Genomic DNA, 18,843 nt, shown 5'->3' with positions numbered 1-18,843 from the left:
GGAATCAGTTACCCTCTCGCCTCATCATACGATACTCGCCAGGAATTGTACGAAACTTTCTGGCTGATCCCAGTGCGCCTAATAATACAAATAAGCCGGATAATTCTGAGTAGGCCTGTGATGAACACACTCACAAAATGATTTGCCTTCTGCAGCTGAAACAACTGTAGAGGCCTTGCCTTCTGACCAGTACGATGATATTGCTCATACTCGTCCCTGATCATCTGTGCTGTCGCCACGGCATCCCCGTGAGACATATCGCACCAAACTACCTGCACTTTCAGCGCAGACCACACGATCTCCTGCTCCTTCGACCGTTCTTCGGCATAACAGAGCGCACGGCGAAAGTTCTCAGCGTACACGATGGGATGCATGCTCATGATTGCGAGCTGGGAGCGGTTCATCACCTTAAGATCGACTATTTCGTCCAGATCTCTAGCAGACATCGTTTGTATTGTCGGCACGAAGGTATCCCTATCCGCTGCTGTAGATGTCTGCCGGACCTTTAATGTGGACACCAAGGAGGACAGATCTGTCGAGAGATTTTCTACTTGCGGGTAGTAGGTCGATACCCAGAGCGGAAAGGTGGCTACTCTCTCCGCGACGGTCAGTGACTGGTCACGAAGCGGATTGTAAAGTCCTTCTGGAGGTGAAGCGCCAATTGCATACAGTGCTGCATCTGCAGACGTGGAATCTGCATAAATGAAGAAATTCACTGATGACAGTAGCACGCACCATAAACGACATCAGGGAAAACCTCCCGCGCAAATTGGTCAGAATTATATATTAATTGTCAGGAATAGTCGAGATTCTCCGCGTTCCAGCGATTATCAACATTGTTGAGAATTACATGAAATAGACGGCCCCTGCCGATTTCACCCCTTAATTCTCAACATTTCTCAACATTAGACACATTTGTTACAGGGTTTTCTCTTCAATTCTTGCTATTATACATGTTGTGGCAATGAATCAGGCCTCATTTACTCAACAATACAGTAGGAAAACGAGCTTGTTATTAGACGGTATGAAGTACAATACTCAAAGAGATATGTAAGTCATCATCAGGTCACTTGCATACTGCCCTGGATAGCCCTGCATGAGTACTTAACAGGAAGCACAACAATGGGGGCGGATGTTATGCACCAAAAAGATCGAAGAGAGGGGTTAGAAAACATGTTACATGAGTTCGTGTGACGCACCGGGTGTAGGAAACAAGTGCTTGACATGGATGGAGGAGGTAACATCGAAGGCGACGGGCTCGGCCCAACGTGATCAGGCCCTGCACCCGCATGCCGAGAGACGCAGACACACATGCAGTGTACTCATTACCTGGAGCATTTGAGCATGTGATGGTGCGGAGTAAAGGAAACTTACTGGTACTGCGGGGCTTGGTTGACATTTCCACACTGCTGCGGATCACCCTGAGTGTGTTCAATATGCCTCAATACAATCTACAAAATATTGAACAGAGGGTGAATTTGGTATGCACGGAAGGAAAGGGGATCGTACAATGGCGGGACACTCCCAATGGCATGTTGATTACTTTGAGGCGGGGATCATCAGTACAGTGAACAAGGGAGAAAAATTGCCAGCATACTATCCCGTATCCTAAGAGGCCGTGAGGGTTTCGCAGTCACGTTCGCAAAGACAACGTCGTTAGAGGTGCCCCCTCCGATCGCACCAGTGGGCGCATGCGGTACGAGCCCAAACCTCTCGACATAAAAGCTCAGCGAAAATCACAGCCGTGGACCTCCTGAGCCAGCCGCCCCTTCTCCGCGCATCGTCTGTGCCGGCAGAAACGATAGAGGGGACGAGCCCGCTGGAATTGCCGTACTTGTTCAGCAGTGCACGATCTGACGGACCAGGAGGGGAGCGAGGGGGCGGCTGTGCGTAGTCATAGTCAACGGCCTCGAAGTCATATGTGCCTGTGCGGATTGTTCGCAGATGACGGCTCGGGGTCGTTGTATGCAAGAGGGTGGTAACCGCTGCGGGGGTTTATGTGGTGCGGGTCGACTCCAGCGTCCGACTGAATTTGATGTGTTGAGGGGGGCCGGAGTCGGAGCATCCATAGAAGCCCCATATTTTCATTTTACTAGTATCCGAGTTAGTCTTTCAGCGAGGCACATAGAGCGTAACGACGCACCTCGAGTGTTACCCTTATGCTGCTACACAAGACTATGCCTAGCATTGCATGCCAATATCAGCTTTGTTAAATGCATCCGTGAGGAGTAACAGAGAAAGCACGTACCATAGAATAAGTGTTGCGGGTCCCACAACAAAGCCGTGAATATGAAGAAGAGAAAAGACGGCAGTGAACCAGTGCTTGCTCCTGTTTGGTCCAATCAACATCATCACGTGCCGTTGGACTTTAGCAATTCCTGAGCGACGACGTGTGCCTCACCCTTGCAAATTGTATTGTCACCGGTCACCTCTACCCATATCCTGCACTTTGTACATATCTCCCTTCTTGATATCTTGCAGCTCGTATCCCCCACCTCGCCCGGCATACCCCCGCCTTACCTGCATCGCTGACTGCGTCTGTCCGGCCTCCACATCTCGCCTTACATCTCGCCCTTGCATCCCGCCTCCTCCACCTCTCCCACCTCGCGTCTTTGTACACCTTGCATCTGCTGTATCGCATTTTTGCCCGCCTCGTGTTCTTACCCATCTCACTCAGTTGGACGCATCGGCAACATTTAATACACCATTCGGATCACTTCGAACCGGCTGCACTGCATTTACGGCCATCTTTGCTGAGTGTCGAGCCGGTGAACCCTGCTGTTTCTGCTTTTGCTGTGTGATCATGGTAAGCAGTAGTTCAGCTGACAATTCTCTTTGAGAGTGTTCTAGAAGAACTGTTTTCCAAGAGCCCCCCAGTAGAGTTTCTGATTACCATACAATTTACATGTAATTATGAGGTTTTCAAATCAGATCATCATTGAAGTCAAGAAATCGAGTGACTTTCCTCAGTGCGCAATGCACTCCAAATTTTCTCGTTCTCGTGAATTATCCACATTTATCATACATTTTTTCACAATTGTGCTGGGAGGTTTTTCTTGATGTCATTGAAGTTGAGAAATTGAGCGACTTTCCTCACAATGCACTCCAAATTTTCTCATTCTCGTGAATTATCCACAATTATCATACAATTCTTCACAATTGCGCTGGGAGGTTTTTCCTGATGGATGAGGCTCCGAAAGTAGGAATCAAGTAATAACTTGGTATCTTCTGCCACCTTGTCCGCATGCGAGAGAACGGGGAGTGTCTGGTAGTTCCCACCAGACCAGCCAAGAAGTGCGATCCCGCCGGTGACTGTAGGCGACTCGGACACCTTAGCGATGGGAGGGATCTTCTCGTGCTTTACGAACCAGCTGAGGAATGCCACAAGCTCCAAGGCCCGTGCTTGCAGTACAGCGGCCTGAGATTCGTGGCTAGGGCTGCGGATAGCTTCGAGTTCGTCAGATGAGTACGCGGTCGAGCCTGAGTAGTCGCGGAGGTTTAAAAGAACTAATCGGACATTGTTCTGCACGGCATAGGGTTTCAAGGGCTTGAAAATACCTACGGAATGCAAATTAAGCGCAAGCTCCCGGCCACTCAATGGAATGCTTCACCGCTATGAATTGCAGTACCGTGCACCAACACGATGGTCACGTACGTGGTCGATGACTCAGGTGCGCCCGTATCGTCGTAGTAGAGCACGACTCCTTCACTGTTCACCGGAGCAGTCGGCATAATGGGTGAATGAGACAAGAAAAATGCAGATAACGAAGCCACTTTTACTAGGCTGATGCTGACTTATTCGACCGACGTACCTCTTGAACCTAACCCATGATGCAGAGGATGATCCTACGACGGGACGTGTGGGAAGAAGCATTAGGCAGCGAAGTCTTCTTCGACGGTGGAACGACCTAGTTAGCTTGCCACGAACGTTATTCTTAGTCCAGCAACCGATCTTCCGTTCTCTGGTCCATCAGCCTCTTCACACCAGCCTGTTATCGATGAACACAATCCCACATAAAACTGTGAGAGATCTCCATGAGGCAGCTAGGCTTGTGTGCGCTGTACGTACCATTGACTGACGACTCGTCAAAATTCCCCGCGCTTCTTGGCCTGACGACCAGAAATCTTCGACTCGCATGCGAACATGTAGTGAATGGGTAGCCTTGATTCATCCATTATCCTAATATGCTCGTGGCCCGTGGATTATTCATTAGTATGGAATATGTTGCGTCAGTCTACTGCCACGTATCGCGGATTGATTGCGGCTCGCGAACTCGGAAGAGCCTCTGCCACGTTAGAATTTACAGTGCAGCGTTCTGTCTAACTCTGAGCGGTGGCAGAGTGGATATGTGCTTGCCTCCGGACAACAGACCTACACCTGCACTGTAGTATGTGAGGTGACTATGTGTACGGCTGGCCCGGGAGGAGTTCAGATCATCATGATACTTGTTCCGAATGCTTCACGTCGCTATTGACTAAACGAAAAATTTAGTTGCGCACGCAGGCAGCGGCTATACGAATGTCGAATAAATCCTGCTATGCTTCAAAACAGGTGTGACCTAAGGGTTGTCGTATCCACCTGTGAACAGGATACTGCAGGTTACCATGTTATAAAGAGATCATAAAAGGGAGTATGACATCACGGTGGCTACAGCATCTTACTGATGATCCACCTTCCTGCATCGAGAATCCTTCTTTCTATATCTACTACAGGCCTGGCTATTTAACAAGCCTACCGGTATCACACTTCATATCGTCCGCACACTGTTACCATGCTCCAAGGCTTCCTGTCATTTATTCAGAGCGCAATTTCGAGCACAATTTCGAGCACGCTAACTCTGATTTATGCTCAGCCTGAGGTCAGCCCCTATTCCTTCAGCATTTAAAGCCCATTTGAACTCTTGTTCAATGTTCTCCACATACATCTATACTCTACTGACTAACTACCATTGTTATTGCAGGTGAACAAGCTGATCAGCAAGGATGTCAAGTTGACCGGCAAGGATGATTTGACCAACAAGTACAAACATCGGCATGTTCAAGCGTTGCTTGCATCAACCAATACGAAGAATGACCATTGGATGGCAGTCGAGTTTGCTGCCCTCAATGCATTACTTCCTTGCAACCCAAAAACATCTAGGTGGTATTGTCCACACCCCATCCGGCCTGATGCTGTTAGCGACATTCTGTCAGAGTCAGCCCCATTCGAAACTGTCTTGTTCGATTCATCTCCTGGTGGCATTGCAGGGTCCTTTTGGGATGGATTGGTGCAGGCTGGGCAGGACCTCAGTTCTGAGGACACACTTGTGGTTGCTCTGATAGGTGCTCAACCATGGGGCTCATCGTATAAGCTCTCGCCAGAGGGGCAGGACATCTTGTCTGCAGCGGACTTCATAGCTGGGTTCGAGAATTTCAAGTGCAAGATTGTTTTCATCATTCCATGCGGCGATGCAGGACATTGGAGGAGGCCCCGGTGGACAGTTCTCACAGTGGCTGAGTCGACTGGGGAGCCTCACGTATTTACAGATATCTATCGGACACTGCATGGACAGCACCCAATCTGTCCAGGCTCTTCATCTGGCAGCCTTGACTCACCAAGGGGTGAGCTGTCTGTGGGACACAGCATAGTGCCTAATGTCAAGGGGACTCGTGAAGTCATCGACATCTTCGAGTGGTTCGATGATCTCAAAGATGGTGATCTGCCCTCTTGCACATCTATCCACCTGGAAATTGCATCTTATCGCGAGTACGCGGCGAGGGGGGAAGGCGTCCAGGGGATGTCTAACAGATCTAGAGCGGGACCAAGCGCAGCTCAGTCTCGTGCGATAGCAAACGAGTGACTGTATTAATACTAACCTAGAGCGGGACCAAGCGCAGCTACTACAGGTCAGTAAGGAGATAAAAGGTAGGTAAAGAAAGTATTCACCTCAGTCTCGTGCGATAGCAAACGAGTGACTGAGGTGCATCGTCCGAACGTCCGCCAGTACTACCTACGTGATTACGTAAGTAACGTGGTGGCGTAAATACCGTACTACTCTGCCCGTGTCGCAATGTATGTACTTCAACACGCCCACTCAGAGTGACAGGGAATAGAGTATATAAATGAAAATACTTAAGCCAAGCCCATCCCCGCTGAAAACTTCTCATGCTTCTCACGAGGAAGCCCCTTCGTCAAGACATCAGCAACCTGATTTCCGGTAGGAACGTACTCAGGTTCGATCTCGCCGGAGTCATACTTCTCGCGGATGAAGTGGTAGCGGACGGCAATGTGCTTGGTGCGTTCATGGAAAGCAGCATTTTTGGATAGCGCGATGGCGGACTGATTGTCGATGAGCAATGGAGTAGGGCCCTTCTGAACCTGTCCAATCTCCGAGAGGAAAGTGCGAAGCCAGACTGCTTCCTTTGTACCATGAGCTCCAGCCATATACTCAGCTTCAGTGCTGGACTGCGCCGTCGAGTGCTGCCTCTTTGAAGACCAGCTGACAGCGCCTTCCGATATGAGGAAAACAAAACCTGTGACCGATCGACGGTCGTTGATGTTCGCTGCCCAATCTGCATCCACGTATCCGAGAAGGGGTTCCTTCTCCTTGGTAGTGCCACAATAGACAAGCTTCTTGTCTGCTGTCCCACGCAGGTAGCGATAGACTCGCATAAGAGCAATCCAGTGCTCCTTGCCTGGTGTTGCAGCATGCTGGCTCAACGCGCTCACTGTGAACGCAAGGTCGGGGTGAGTCCCGATCATTGCATACATGAGAGAGCCAAGCGCGCTCTGGTAAGGCTTCGGGTCGATCTCCGCCTCCGAGAGCTTGACGAGCTTCTGGTTCTGTGCCATAGGTGTGCTGACCGGGCGGCAATCGGCCATACCATATTGTGCGAGACACTTCTCGACATACTGGTGTTGCGAGAGCTCGAGGACACGGCGAGGACGATCACGAGTGATTTCCATGCCGAGGAGCCACCGTGCTTCGCCAAGGTCGGTCATCTCGAAGCGAGACTTGAGATCTTCCTTGAGGGTGGTGACAGCAGTGAGGTTGTCAGAAAGAATGAGCATGTCATCGACATAAATGGCGATAATGAGGAGAATACCGTCATCGTTCTTGTAGAACACGCTGTTACAACGCTCCCCACTTGTGGCGCGTCTTTTCTTTTTTCTTTTCCTTGTTCCCTTTACATTACCAGACCACGTGATCCAACACGTGACTCATTGGAGCGCAACCTCCAATTCTTTACCCAGATGTCCAGAACCCCTAGTCTAGGGTTACACCGGATCCAACTCCGGACCTTCTTCTTATTGCGCATGCAAGACGTGCATGTACGCCTCATCTTTACCTCGTTCTGATACACGACTCGTTATCCCCATTAGTACTGATTATCTCTCACGACCTTACTCAGCTTTCTCATACATATTACTTCCTCGCTGTTACCTTGCCCAAATATCGTCTCACCTTATCTAGCCAATGAACGATCTCGCATTACTGCGTAGTACTGCGGATACCTTTTGTATAAGTAAACGACCTTGTCGAGCTGGATCCCCATCTCGACCTGGTTACCATTAAACCAGCTTTTCACTTGCCTTTGACTGAAATCGACCGTTAGTAGCAGACAGCTACTACGAGTCATAAGAACGAACTCTGATCGACCTTCAGTGCGAGGACATCGCCAGAAGTGTCACTTGAACGGACTTGTGTCTTAGACTAAGACCTTGTCTCGTAACAAACTCGACTTGACGCTCGTGTTTCGCTGCCGCGTAACATTAGGTCGAGATCTTATTACTCTCTGTGACTTCCTAGAGTCTAACAACGAACTACCGACCGGACCGAACCTTGAAGACTGAACGATACACCCGATTCGATTGCTAAAGCACCGTTTGAGATTACTCTGTAATCGAGGTAGCTGAAGGGATAGACTGATCACTCATCTTCGGAGAGGGGTCTGTCCGAGAGACCAATAGGCCGAGGAGGCTGAGGTAATCACTCGAGCAATCAGCAAATAGGTGTATCAGTTTGAAGACAGAAGACACTCTACGGGCTTGTTAGCCGACGACAAACGAACCCACTTAGTTAAGGACGGTGTGCAGTCTACGTGTAGACATAGGCCACACAGAAGAATTTATCCACGCTGGATTTTAACTACATCAACCCGACCGCTCTTCCAGAGCAGTACCGCGAGCACCTCCCATCCCAAGCGGAGTGGAGCACAGAACGAAACGCACATTTCATAGGAGGAAGGCCTGTATTCATCAGGCCAGACAATCACAACTTCGACTACTCCCCAGAGGAATTTGAAAGGACACTTCCCCATAATCTTGGTGGAATAGTGCTCCAGCACATCACAGACAGCGGTATAACGACCTCCTATCCAGGAGAAAGACCAGACGCCCCTTGGAACCCCCCTGCCCAGAATCCTGTACCCCAACCGACTCTTGCACCAATCTTACCCGATTACATACCACCAATGGCTACAGTTACCATGGATGAAGGACGTCACCATGCTAGCCAGAAGGAACTTGGTTTTAGAAAACCCGAGATCTTCAACGGTTCAGACCGTTCGAAGCTTAGGGAATTTATAAACCAATGCAAGAACTACATGGCCGGAAATAGCCATGTCTACCAGGAGGACAATCAGAAGATCGCATTCGTGCTATCGCACATGCAAGGAGGAACAGCAGGATCATGGGCACAGAGCTTCATAGAAACGGAACTCACCAATGATGACTTCCTTTCTTATGGGAGTTGGAGAGACTTCATTGCAAGTGTGAACAAAGCATTTGGCGATGAAAATATTGAAGAAACCGCTCGTACCTTGCTGCGTAACATCAAGCAAGGAACTCGTACTGCGGACGACTACATTGCCGAATTCCGATCGCTTGAATCTAAGGCGAAACTAGAAGATGCCGGAAATATCGAGTATTTCAAGTGGGGACTTAACGACCCACTCCGACAAAGGATATATGGGATGGAAAGCATGCCCAAGACACTTGACAAGTGGTACGAATACGCCTCGCGGTTTGATAACCAATGGAGATCTGCTCAGATCTTCAAGCGAGGAGCCACTACGACGACGCGAGGAAAGGGCCGATCTGTCCATCGTCCCTACTACTCGGCTTCTGCAAAGGATCCAAACGCGATGGATGTTGATCGTGTCAATATCTCGCGCTTATCCCCAGACGAGCGACAGAAGAGAATGAAAGAAGGATTATGTTTTCTATGCGGAAAGAAGGGCCATATAGCCAACGACAGACAATCTCACCCCCAGTCTGGAAGTTTCACCCGTGCTAGAATGATACAGCCCGGGTTAGACACAGACACGATCACATGGATCAAGAAGATGCGAGAAGACCTCGCACAGAAGAAGGAGACGTCGAAGGAAGAAACCAGAGAGGAACAGATCGCCTATGTGCGAAACGTCTTCAACGACATGACAGACGAAGAACGAACCCAATTGGGTTTTTGAGACGACGGCCACTAGTAATGCATGGACCGTCGCATCTTACCGTATCTCCCCTCGTTATTTGTAACACTAGCGGAAATTCAATCACTGTGAATATTTCGTTAGGAGAGAAGGAAGACGTTACAACAGAAGCCTTGATCGACTCCGGTGCAGCCGAAACGTTCATGAACATTCGTTTTGCAGAAGAAAACGATTTCATTAGATGGGAATTACCGAAACCGATTACAGTCATGAATGCAGATGGCACATCAAATCAAATGGGTACCATTACTCATTGCACCTGGAAGATGATGAAAATCGGAGGAAGGAAGACACTTACTCGCTTCCTCTTGACCGGCATTGGCAAAGAAAACATACTTCTCGGCATGCCGTGGCTTAAACGCCTCAATCCGATGATCAACTGGGAAACCGGTGACTTTTGGTTTGGTAAAGATGCCAAATGGCCACCGAAACCCACCGTCGAAGATGCACCAGACAAAGAAGTTTCGATTTTCAAGGAAGATGGACTCCCAGAGCTAATCACCACCGAAACTTCCCCTACCTCATTTGGGCATTCAGAATCTATCAGAGAAATCATGACCGATAACACTGAGCGTGGCGAGTTACCCGCAGTGCGGAATGATACCGAACTGGATGACCTACCATCAGAATCCCCTATGGATCAGCTCGATGATGACGATCTAGTTATATCCTATATCGCAGGAGAGCCAGTCATTGGGATATTTGAACCCATCAGGAAGGAGTCACCTTTGACGAATGAAGAGACTGAAACCGCAGTCTTCACCATACGAAGAGGCCCCGCCATTGGAAGAATGACACACAGTACTCGATCCCCATTATTCTGTAACGCACAGAATACGGTCTTTTACAAACCATCCGGTAAATCACAAGAATTGGCACAACAGGCACACAAAGAAGCATCAGCTGTAGACAAACCCAAAACCGTCGAGGAGTTGGTCCCCAACTACCTCCATGATTTGAAGTCCGTCTTTGAAAAGAAAGCAGCTGAACGCTTTCCAGAAACCAGGCCTTGGGACCACGCCATTGACTTGAAACCCGATTTTATTCCACGCGACTGTAAAGTCTATCCGTTATCGCTCAAAGAACAAGGAGCGATGGATGACTTCCTGGAAGAAAATCTGCGAAAAGGATACATCCGACCGTCGAAATCTCCCATGGCTTCACCATTTTTCTTCGTAGGAAAGAAAGACGGAGCACTACGTCCTTGCCAGGATTACCGATACCTGAATGAAGGGACGGTGAAAAACGCCTATCCTCTTCCGCTCATCTCTGACCTTATGGATCAAGTCAAAGGCGCATCGATCTTTACGAAAATGGATTTACGCTCCGGATATAACAATGTCAGAATCAAAGATGGTGACCAATGGAAGGGCGCATTTAAGACAAATCGCGGACTTTTTGAACCTATGGTCATGTTCTTTGGACTCCGCAACTCCCCGGCGACTTTCCAAATGATGATGAACGCACTCTTCAAGGACATGATCGATGAGGGATGGATAGTCATTTACATGGATGATATCCTCATCTTCTCAAACGATTTGGAAGAACATCACGTTCGAACCCGACGCGTACTCCAACGACTCAAAGACAACGACTTATTCCTTAAACCGGAAAAGTGTTTCTTTGATGTTAAAGAAGTCGAATTTCTAGGCATGATCATTCAAGAAAACTACATTGGCATGGACCCTATCAAACTTAAAGGAATTGCAGAATGGCCTGAACCAAGCACGGTAAAAGGTGTTCGCTCTTTCCTAGGGTTTGGAAACTTCTATCGGAAGTTTATTGCCAACTTCTCGGATATTGCCAAACCATTGACGAATCTTACGCGCACTGCCGCTGGATCTCCACCTTTTGAATGGACGACAGAATGTCAGACAGCTTTCAACACGTTAAAACAACGATTCAGTACCGCCCCAGTACTGTTACTGCCTGACAAGGCAAAACCCTTTATTGTTGAATCCGACGCTTCCAAGTTTGCTACGGGTGCAGTTTTACGCCAAGCCGACATCAATGGAGACATCCATCCTTGTGCCTACATTTCACAGACGCTCAATCCAGCTGAACGAAACTACGAAATCTATGACCGCGAACTCCTCGGAATCATTCGAGCCCTCACTGAATGGCGCCATTATCTTGAAGGCTCTCCTCATCCCGTCGAAGTTCGCAGTGATCACAAGAACCTCACGTACTTCCGTACAGCTCAGAAGTTAAACCGCCGACAAGCACGATGGAGTCTCAAATTATCACAATTTGATCTTCACCTCATCCATGTCCCTGGCACTCAGATGATCCAATCTGATGCGCTATCTCGTCGTAACGGACTCGATGACAGTGAAAGTGACAACGAAGATCGCGTTCTTTTACCCAACGCACTATTCGTGCGATCCATTTCCCCGACACTATTCGATGAAATCAGGAATCACGCAGCAAAAGACCTCATTGTTCACGAAGCCCTCGAAGCGATTGCGCACAAAGGGCCATTCCCCATGAAATCATCGCTTTCTGACTGGGAAGTTCGCGATGGTGTCATCCTTTACAAGGGAAAGATCTACGTTCCACCATCTGAAACTCTTCGTCGTGACCTCGTTCGACTACATCACGACTCCCCTGCCATGGGTCACCCTGGAAAGTTCAATACTCTTGAACTGTTACGTCGTGAATTCTGGTGGCCCGGCATGTATACATTTGTCTACAATTATGTTGAAGGCTGTGCCGCCTGTCAACAAATGAAACCGAACACTCATCCTACGCGTATTCCTTTGGAACCAATTCCCGCCGACCCACATGCATTACCATTTTCCTGTTGCACCACCGATTTTATTACCGACCTTCCCATTTCCAATGGTTTTGATTCAATTATGGTCGTAGTAGACCATGACCTTACGAAGGGGGTGATTCTTACGCCCTGCCTCAAAACGATCACAGCTGAAGGAACGGCCAAGATTTTTCATGACAAAGTATACTCGCGATTTGGATTACCCGACCGAATCATCTCAGATAGAGGACCTCAATATGCATCCAAGGTTTTCCAAGAGTTAAATCGACTACTCCAGATCAGATCATCAATGAGCACAGCTTATCACCCTCAGACGGACGGAGAAACAGAGCGAGTCAACCAGGAGCTGGAAATCTATCTTCGACTCTATTGCGGAAACAACCCTGAAACATGGGCCGACCGCCTGCCAGACCTCGAGTTTTGTCATAACACAAGGGAACACTCGGCACGGAAGATGAGCCCATTCCGCATCATGATGGGATACGAACCACGTGGACTCCCTTCCGTATTCCCGACCACGAACATTCCATCAGTTGAATCCAGGCTTGACATGTTGCAGAAGATAAGACTAGAAGCACTAGCCATGCACGAGTTAGCCCGACAACAGATGGCGGACCGAGTCAGACAAGGATCGCCGAAGTTTACACTAGGACAGAAGGTCTGGCTAGACTCGAGGAACCTGAAGGTCAATTACGCCTCGCGCAAGATAGCACCAAAGCGTGAGGGGCCATTCGAAATTGTCGAAGTCATCGGACCAGCCAACTATCGTCTCAAACTCCCGAAGACCTGGCGAGTTCATTCCGTATTCCACGCCGCCCTTCTATCTCCTTATCGCGAAAACAACATACATGGTCCGAATTACGTGAACCCACCACCTGATGTCGTTGATAACGAAGAAGAGTACGAAGTCGAAGCCATCCTGAATCACAAGACGTACCGAGGTCATCTGAGGTACTTGGTCAAGTGGAAGGGATATTCTTCAGCAGAAAACTCGTGGGAACCTACCCACAATTTACAGAATGCCAAGCGAATCCTCGATGCATATAAAAGGACCAGGAGAATCCAGTAGAGGAGAAGAAACCCGGAATGACTACCACGACGGTTTTCCTCATCATCTTCCTAATCGTCCTCCACTGCACAACCCTCGCCTTTCTTTGGATCATCCACCGAATCCTTATCAGACGACTTGTCGAACACACACTCTTCACGCGAGACAGCCCGCACGCTAACAGCTGGGGTGATCAGAACGATGCCTGGAACTGATCAGGCGGCTCTTATCTCTGTGGGAATACTCTTTATCGTCCAATGGATTTTCATCTATTTGATTATTACCCGGATCCACGACATTCTATTTCACATCACAGATAACCGCGACCCCCTTAACGACCGAAAGGTATAAAAGGGGGAGAAAATGACATATCATCAATGCCCACTTCCGCTATAGACGACCTTGTTCACAATATACTCGCTGAAGTCGCCTCCACAATTATGAGCATACCCGCATCGCCTACGCTTGTCAATGGAGTACCCTCTCGAGCACAGACACCCTTTATCCGCACCTCGTCGCCCTCACCTTCTATCGAACTCAGTCACGCATCGGACGAACAAGAATTTGCCACACGTCTGGTCTCGGCTATCCGTGTTTCTGTCGACTTCACAGATATCCTCGTCGCCTTACGAAATCGCCCGCAAGATCGACAAGCGGTGGTTTCCATGCAACGAGCATTAGAAATGGTCGAGTGGATGCAGATGGCCAGACAAGAGCTCATCGCAGCAGAAGAAAGGACGAGTAGAGCCCGGACCAGAGTCGACCAAGTCTGGTCATTGATGCGCAGTACGGTCACTCGTACAGCACAGGAGATTTGGAGGGAGCATGGGGACGAAGACATCGGACACATCCTCGGATACACCACTAATGGAATACCCGCATCCACTCCTCGCTCATCGCCAGAACCAATTCCCGTTCGACCTCGCCCTCCTCGTTCGCACGTACCCAGTGGACGATCTCCGTTATCCCAACCATCTTTCTCGACTGCATCCACTTCTTCGCGTCGCAGTCATCCCTACAGGAATGGACGTATCCCCGAACAAGGATCACGAACCAGCCGGCGGACATGCTACAGATGTGGAGGAGATCATTATGTCCGCGACTGCCCCCGACGACGATGAAGATCACAATATTTCTTGTGGGACAAGAAACGTTAGACGGGAGCTGATGTTACAACGCTCCCCACTTGTGGCGCATCTTTTCTTTTTTCTTTTCCTTGTTCCCTTTACATTACCAGACCACGTGATCCAACACGTGACTCATTGGAGCGCAACCTCCAATTCTTTACCCAGATGTCCAGAACCCCTAGTCTAGGGTTACACCGGATCCAACTCCGGACCTTCTTCTTATTGCGCATGCAAGACGTGCATGTACGCCTCATCTTTACCTCGTTCTGATACACGACTCGTTATCCCCATTAGTACTGATTATCTCTCACGACCTTACTCAGCTTTCTCATACATATTACTTCCTCGCTGTTACCTTGCCCAAATATCGTCTCACCTTATCTAGCCAATGAACGATCTCGCATTACTGCATAGTACTGCGGATACCTTTTGTATAAGTAAACGACCTTGTCGAGCTGGATCCCCATCTCGACCTGGTTACCATTAAACCAGCTTTTCACTTGCCTTTGACTGAAATCGACCGTTAGTAGCAGACAGCTACTACGAGTCATAAGAACGAACTCTGATCGACCTTCAGTGCGAGGACATCGCCAGAAGTGTCACTTGAACGGACTTGTGTCTTAGACTAAGACCTTGTCTCGTAACAAACTCGACTTGACGCTCGTGTTTCACTGCCGCGTAACACACGCTGTGGTCCGAGTGGCAGCGGGTGAACCCAAGCGCCTCGAACTCAGCACGGATCTTCTTGTACCACTCACGTCCAGCCTGCTTAAGACCATAGAGGGCCTTGTTCAGCTTCCAGACGAGGCTGTTGGACCTGCGGAAGCCAGGGGGAACCTTCATGTAGATCTCCTCATCAAGATCACCATTCAGGAATGCCGATTTGACGTCCATCTGGTGGATCTCGAGGTCGAGCTTGGCAGCAAGAGCAAGTAGTGTTCGGACAGAAGCGAACTTTGCGACGGGTGCAAAGGTTTCGTTGAAGTCGAGGCCCTCAACCTGTGTAAAGCCCTTGGCAACAAGTCGAGCCTTGTACTTCTCGATTTCACCGTCCGGTCCACGCTTAATCTTGAAGACCCACTTGCAGTCTATGACCTTGCGATTCTGTGGGCGCTCCACTTCATCGTAGAGCTCCGCTTTGACAAATGCGTGTAGCTCCTCTGCGCACGCAGCCTTCCAGCGCGCAGCATCGGGGCGTGACATCGCCTCCTCGTAGGTCTGTGGTTCATCCCAGCTTGTGGCTTTGTGAGCATTCTCTGCATCGCCCACTTCCTCTGCGTTCTCCGAGTCTGCCGCTGCGGCATCAGTGCCCACTCCACCCACATCATCCTGGCCCTTCGGTTTCCGTGTGTAGGAGGACACGAAATAGCGGTCATCATCGGCCACTACCGGTGCCGTGCGCGTTCGACCTGAATGGCGCAGTTCTGGAGCCGGGGGAGGAGGTGGTGGTGGCTGCGCAGCGCGTAATTTCGGGCAGTGGAACGTCGTCGTCGCTGTCCTCATCCGCGTTGTCATCGTCATCCTCGTCATCGCTGTCGTCCACATCCAGGAGTGCAGGTGTGTCCTCATCTTCATCTGGGACATCTTCAACAGTGGGTCTTGGCGGGCGCGGAGACGGCAGCAGCTGCGGCCGCGCGTCGGGCGCCTCCTGCGTAGGTGTGACGTCAATTGTGACGCGACTGGGTGCGACTTCGGTGCCTTCGTCGAAATACACGTCGCGGGATTCGACGATGCGGCCGGTCACTCTGTGAACCAGACGGTAGGCCTTGCGATTTGCGGCAAACCCCAGGTGCATGCACTCGAACATTTTCGAGTCGAGTTTCTGACGTTTTTCCTTCGGAACGTGGACATAGGCTTTGCAGCCGAAAACGCGGAGGTGCGCCATGCTCGGCTTGTTTCCGGTGTAGGCCTCGTGTGGTGTGAGATTGTCAGGGAGAGTGCGGGTTGGAACAGAGTTAAGGATGTGTACTGCATGTAACACAGCATCACCCCAGTATGTGTTCGGCAGTCCAGCGTCATTGAGCATGCTCCTGGCCATCTCCTCGATAGTGCGGTTCATCCGCTCGGAAACGCCGTTCTCCTGTGGAGTGTAGGCATTCGTCTTTTCGTGGTGGATGCCCTTCTCCTTTAGGTATGCTTCGAATTCCTTCGACTCGTACTCACCGCCACCATCAGTCCGCAGGATATTGGCATGCTGCCCGGTCTCGACCTCAGCTCGTTCAACAAAAGCTTTGAAGTGTGAAAGCGCTTCATCCTTCGTCTTCATGAGGTTGGCGACAAGGTGGTGCGTGTGTCCGTCGATGAACGTGATGAAATAGTGGTGGCCGGACTGCGTCTGAGTCTGCATGGGACCACAGACATCGGAGTAGGTGCGATGGAGAATGCGGGGATTCTTGACATCCGACTCCTTCAGGATTGGCTGGCGTGTCTGCTTGCCATGGAGACAGGGCTTGCAGCTGACGTTACTCACCTTTTCTCCGACGATCGACATGCCCTTGACCATTCCCTTTCGCACTATCTTCAGCACGGAGTCTACGGAGATGTGACCAAGGTGGCGATGCCAGACCTGAGCACTCGCACTGGATGTTGTCTCCTTAGCAACAAAAGCGTGGAGTGGGGGATCATCCATGGAGTCATCGTAAGAGGGAGGGAGATCTTTTGCCTGCAGGATGTAGGTACGCTCGGGGAGCTGCGTGGTCACGTCGAGAACATAGAGATTTCTCCGCATGTACCCAATGGCGCTAAGTCGGCCCTGGGCATTGCTGATGCGACACGTACCATCAGCGAACCTAACATCGTAGCTGTTGCGGTCAAACTGTGAGACAGCAGGTTGCCATTTAGATCTGGGACATGGAGAACTTCCTGCACAATGCCAGTGTTCGTTGAGCCATGGTCGACTGCTGCACGGAGTGTGACCTGACCGATACCAACGGCGAGGATAAAGCGCTCATCTCCGAGATAAACACGCTTGGGTGTAGCGAGGGCACGGTAGTTTACGAACCACTCGCGGTGAGATGTCATGTGGGAGGAAGCTCCTGAATCAACAATCCAGCGGTGGAGGTCATCACCACGTGCCAACTCCTTAGCAACGAAGAGGCGGAGCATCTCGGAGTCAGCCTCACCGACACTGGCGATCTTCGCAGATTCCTTTGCATCAGCAGCCTTCTCAGCTTTCTTGTCGCCCTTCGCTGTGGCGCCCTCCACCTGGCTCGCCTTGAACTTCCGACACTCGTCCTTCGTGTGACCAGTGTAGCCACAGAAAGCGCACTTGCCCTTCTTCTTCTTGTCCTTGTCCTTCCCCTTCGACTTCGACTTGGTATCAGCATGCTTCGCAATGAGCGCAGATGCTGCGGTCATCTCGCCACGTCGCTTCTCCTCGCTAAGGACCTCATTGACGACCTTCTCGACTGTGAGTTTCGAGTCAGAGGCCATAAGGATAGTGCGAAGGGTTGAATAGGATGGAGGAAGGGAGATAGCCATAGCGATGGTGATGAGCGTGTCGTCTAGCGTTAGCCCGAGTGTCTCGAGGATGTGGGCCTTCTGCTGCATCGTGTTGAGCTGCGGCTTTAGCGGCGACTCGTCACTAAGTGTGCTGTGGAAAAGGTCGCTGATGAGATAGGCTAAGGTTTGCTTGCCTCTGCCCTCGTAACGTCTGTTCAACTTCTCCCAAGCGTCCTGTGCCGTCATCGAGTACATCACACCGTTAAGCGGCTCGTCCTTGAGCGTCAACGTGATCTGCGCGAGAGCCTCATTGTTCCGGACATCCCACTCCACCTTCTTCATAGTATCCACTGTTCCGGGGTCGGCTTCGGTGCCGTCGATGAGCGAATAGAGACCACGCAACCGGAGGATGGTAGTCGTGCGGTACTTCCACGTCTGGAAGTTTCCGCCATTGCTTTCGAGGAACGGGACATCGTAGAGGCACTTCGACTCAGCTTTGGAGCTGGCCTGAGATATCGGCGGGTATAGAGACATGGTTCGACAGGGGTGTGAACGAGAGAAGCAGGTTGTGGGAAAGGAAGGTGATGACGAGCGATTGAGTTCTCGATATTTCCGATGCTGTCAGATTCAGTTGGAGCCGGGGCTCATAACCTATCGCGAGTACGCGGCGAGGGGGGAAGGCGTCCAGGGGATGTCTAATGGATCTAGAGTGGGACCAAGCGCAGCTCAGTCTCGTGCGATAGCAAACGAGTGACTGTATTAATACTAACCTAGAGCGGGACCAAGCGCAGCTACTACAGGTCAGTAAGGAGATAAAAGGTAGGTAAAGAAAGTATTCACCTCAGTCTCGTGCGATAGCAAACGAGTGACTGAGGTGCATCATCCGAACGTCCGCCAGTACTACCTACGTGATTACGTAAGTAACGTGGTGGCGTAAATACCGTACTACTCTGCCCGTGTCGCAATGTATGTACTTCAAC

The 18,843-nt window shown here is 50.2% G+C and overlaps 6 protein-coding genes across 6 annotated transcripts; 3 read left to right on the top strand and 3 right to left on the bottom strand.

The window, feature by feature from the left end:
* Window positions 1-24: 24 nt before the first annotated feature.
* SCP_1402020 (hypothetical protein) lies at window positions 25-3,732 on the bottom strand (the record flags this gene model as incomplete). The annotated part of the gene is made up of 5 exons (XM_027763909.1): window positions 25-78; window positions 135-679; window positions 736-757; window positions 3,158-3,558; window positions 3,612-3,732. 5 exons carry the CDS (start codon window positions 3,730-3,732, stop codon window positions 25-27), a joined length of 1,143 nt encoding a protein of 380 aa, XP_027619710.1.
* Window positions 3,733-4,772: 1,040 nt separating this feature from the next.
* On the top strand, window positions 4,773-5,840 carry SCP_1402010 (hypothetical protein; the record flags this gene model as incomplete). Its single annotated transcript, XM_027763908.1, has 2 exons — window positions 4,773-4,859; window positions 4,962-5,840. The coding sequence occupies 2 exons, from the start codon at window positions 4,773-4,775 to the stop codon at window positions 5,838-5,840; spliced, it is 966 nt and encodes a 321-aa protein (XP_027619709.1).
* A 272-nt stretch (window positions 5,841-6,112) lies between these two features.
* SCP_1402000 (hypothetical protein) lies at window positions 6,113-7,051 on the bottom strand (the record flags this gene model as incomplete). Its single annotated transcript, XM_027763907.1, has 1 exon — window positions 6,113-7,051. One exon carries the CDS (start codon window positions 7,049-7,051, stop codon window positions 6,113-6,115), a length of 939 nt encoding a protein of 312 aa, XP_027619708.1.
* Window positions 7,052-8,469: 1,418 nt separating this feature from the next.
* Window positions 8,470-13,316, top strand: SCP_1401990 (Transposon Tf2-6 polyprotein; the record flags this gene model as incomplete). Its single annotated transcript, XM_027763906.1, has 2 exons — window positions 8,470-9,445; window positions 9,556-13,316. The coding sequence occupies 2 exons, from the start codon at window positions 8,470-8,472 to the stop codon at window positions 13,314-13,316; spliced, it is 4,737 nt and encodes a 1,578-aa protein (XP_027619707.1).
* A 419-nt stretch (window positions 13,317-13,735) lies between these two features.
* On the top strand, window positions 13,736-14,416 carry SCP_1401980 (hypothetical protein; the record flags this gene model as incomplete). Its single annotated transcript, XM_027763905.1, has 1 exon — window positions 13,736-14,416. One exon carries the CDS (start codon window positions 13,736-13,738, stop codon window positions 14,414-14,416), a length of 681 nt encoding a protein of 226 aa, XP_027619706.1.
* A 579-nt stretch (window positions 14,417-14,995) lies between these two features.
* SCP_1401970 (Retrovirus-related Pol polyprotein from transposon TNT 1-94) lies at window positions 14,996-18,397 on the bottom strand (the record flags this gene model as incomplete). Its single annotated transcript, XM_027763904.1, has 3 exons — window positions 14,996-15,711; window positions 15,812-17,237; window positions 17,291-18,397. The coding sequence occupies 3 exons, from the start codon at window positions 18,395-18,397 to the stop codon at window positions 14,996-14,998; spliced, it is 3,249 nt and encodes a 1,082-aa protein (XP_027619705.1).
* Window positions 18,398-18,843: the final 446 nt, after the last annotated feature.

Source organism: Sparassis crispa (assembly GCF_003851025.1).
Source record: "Sparassis crispa DNA, contig_000013F, whole genome shotgun sequence".
Taxonomy (NCBI): domain Eukaryota; kingdom Fungi; phylum Basidiomycota; class Agaricomycetes; order Polyporales; family Sparassidaceae; genus Sparassis; species Sparassis crispa.
This window is presented reverse-complemented; position numbering and strand designations above follow the sequence as displayed.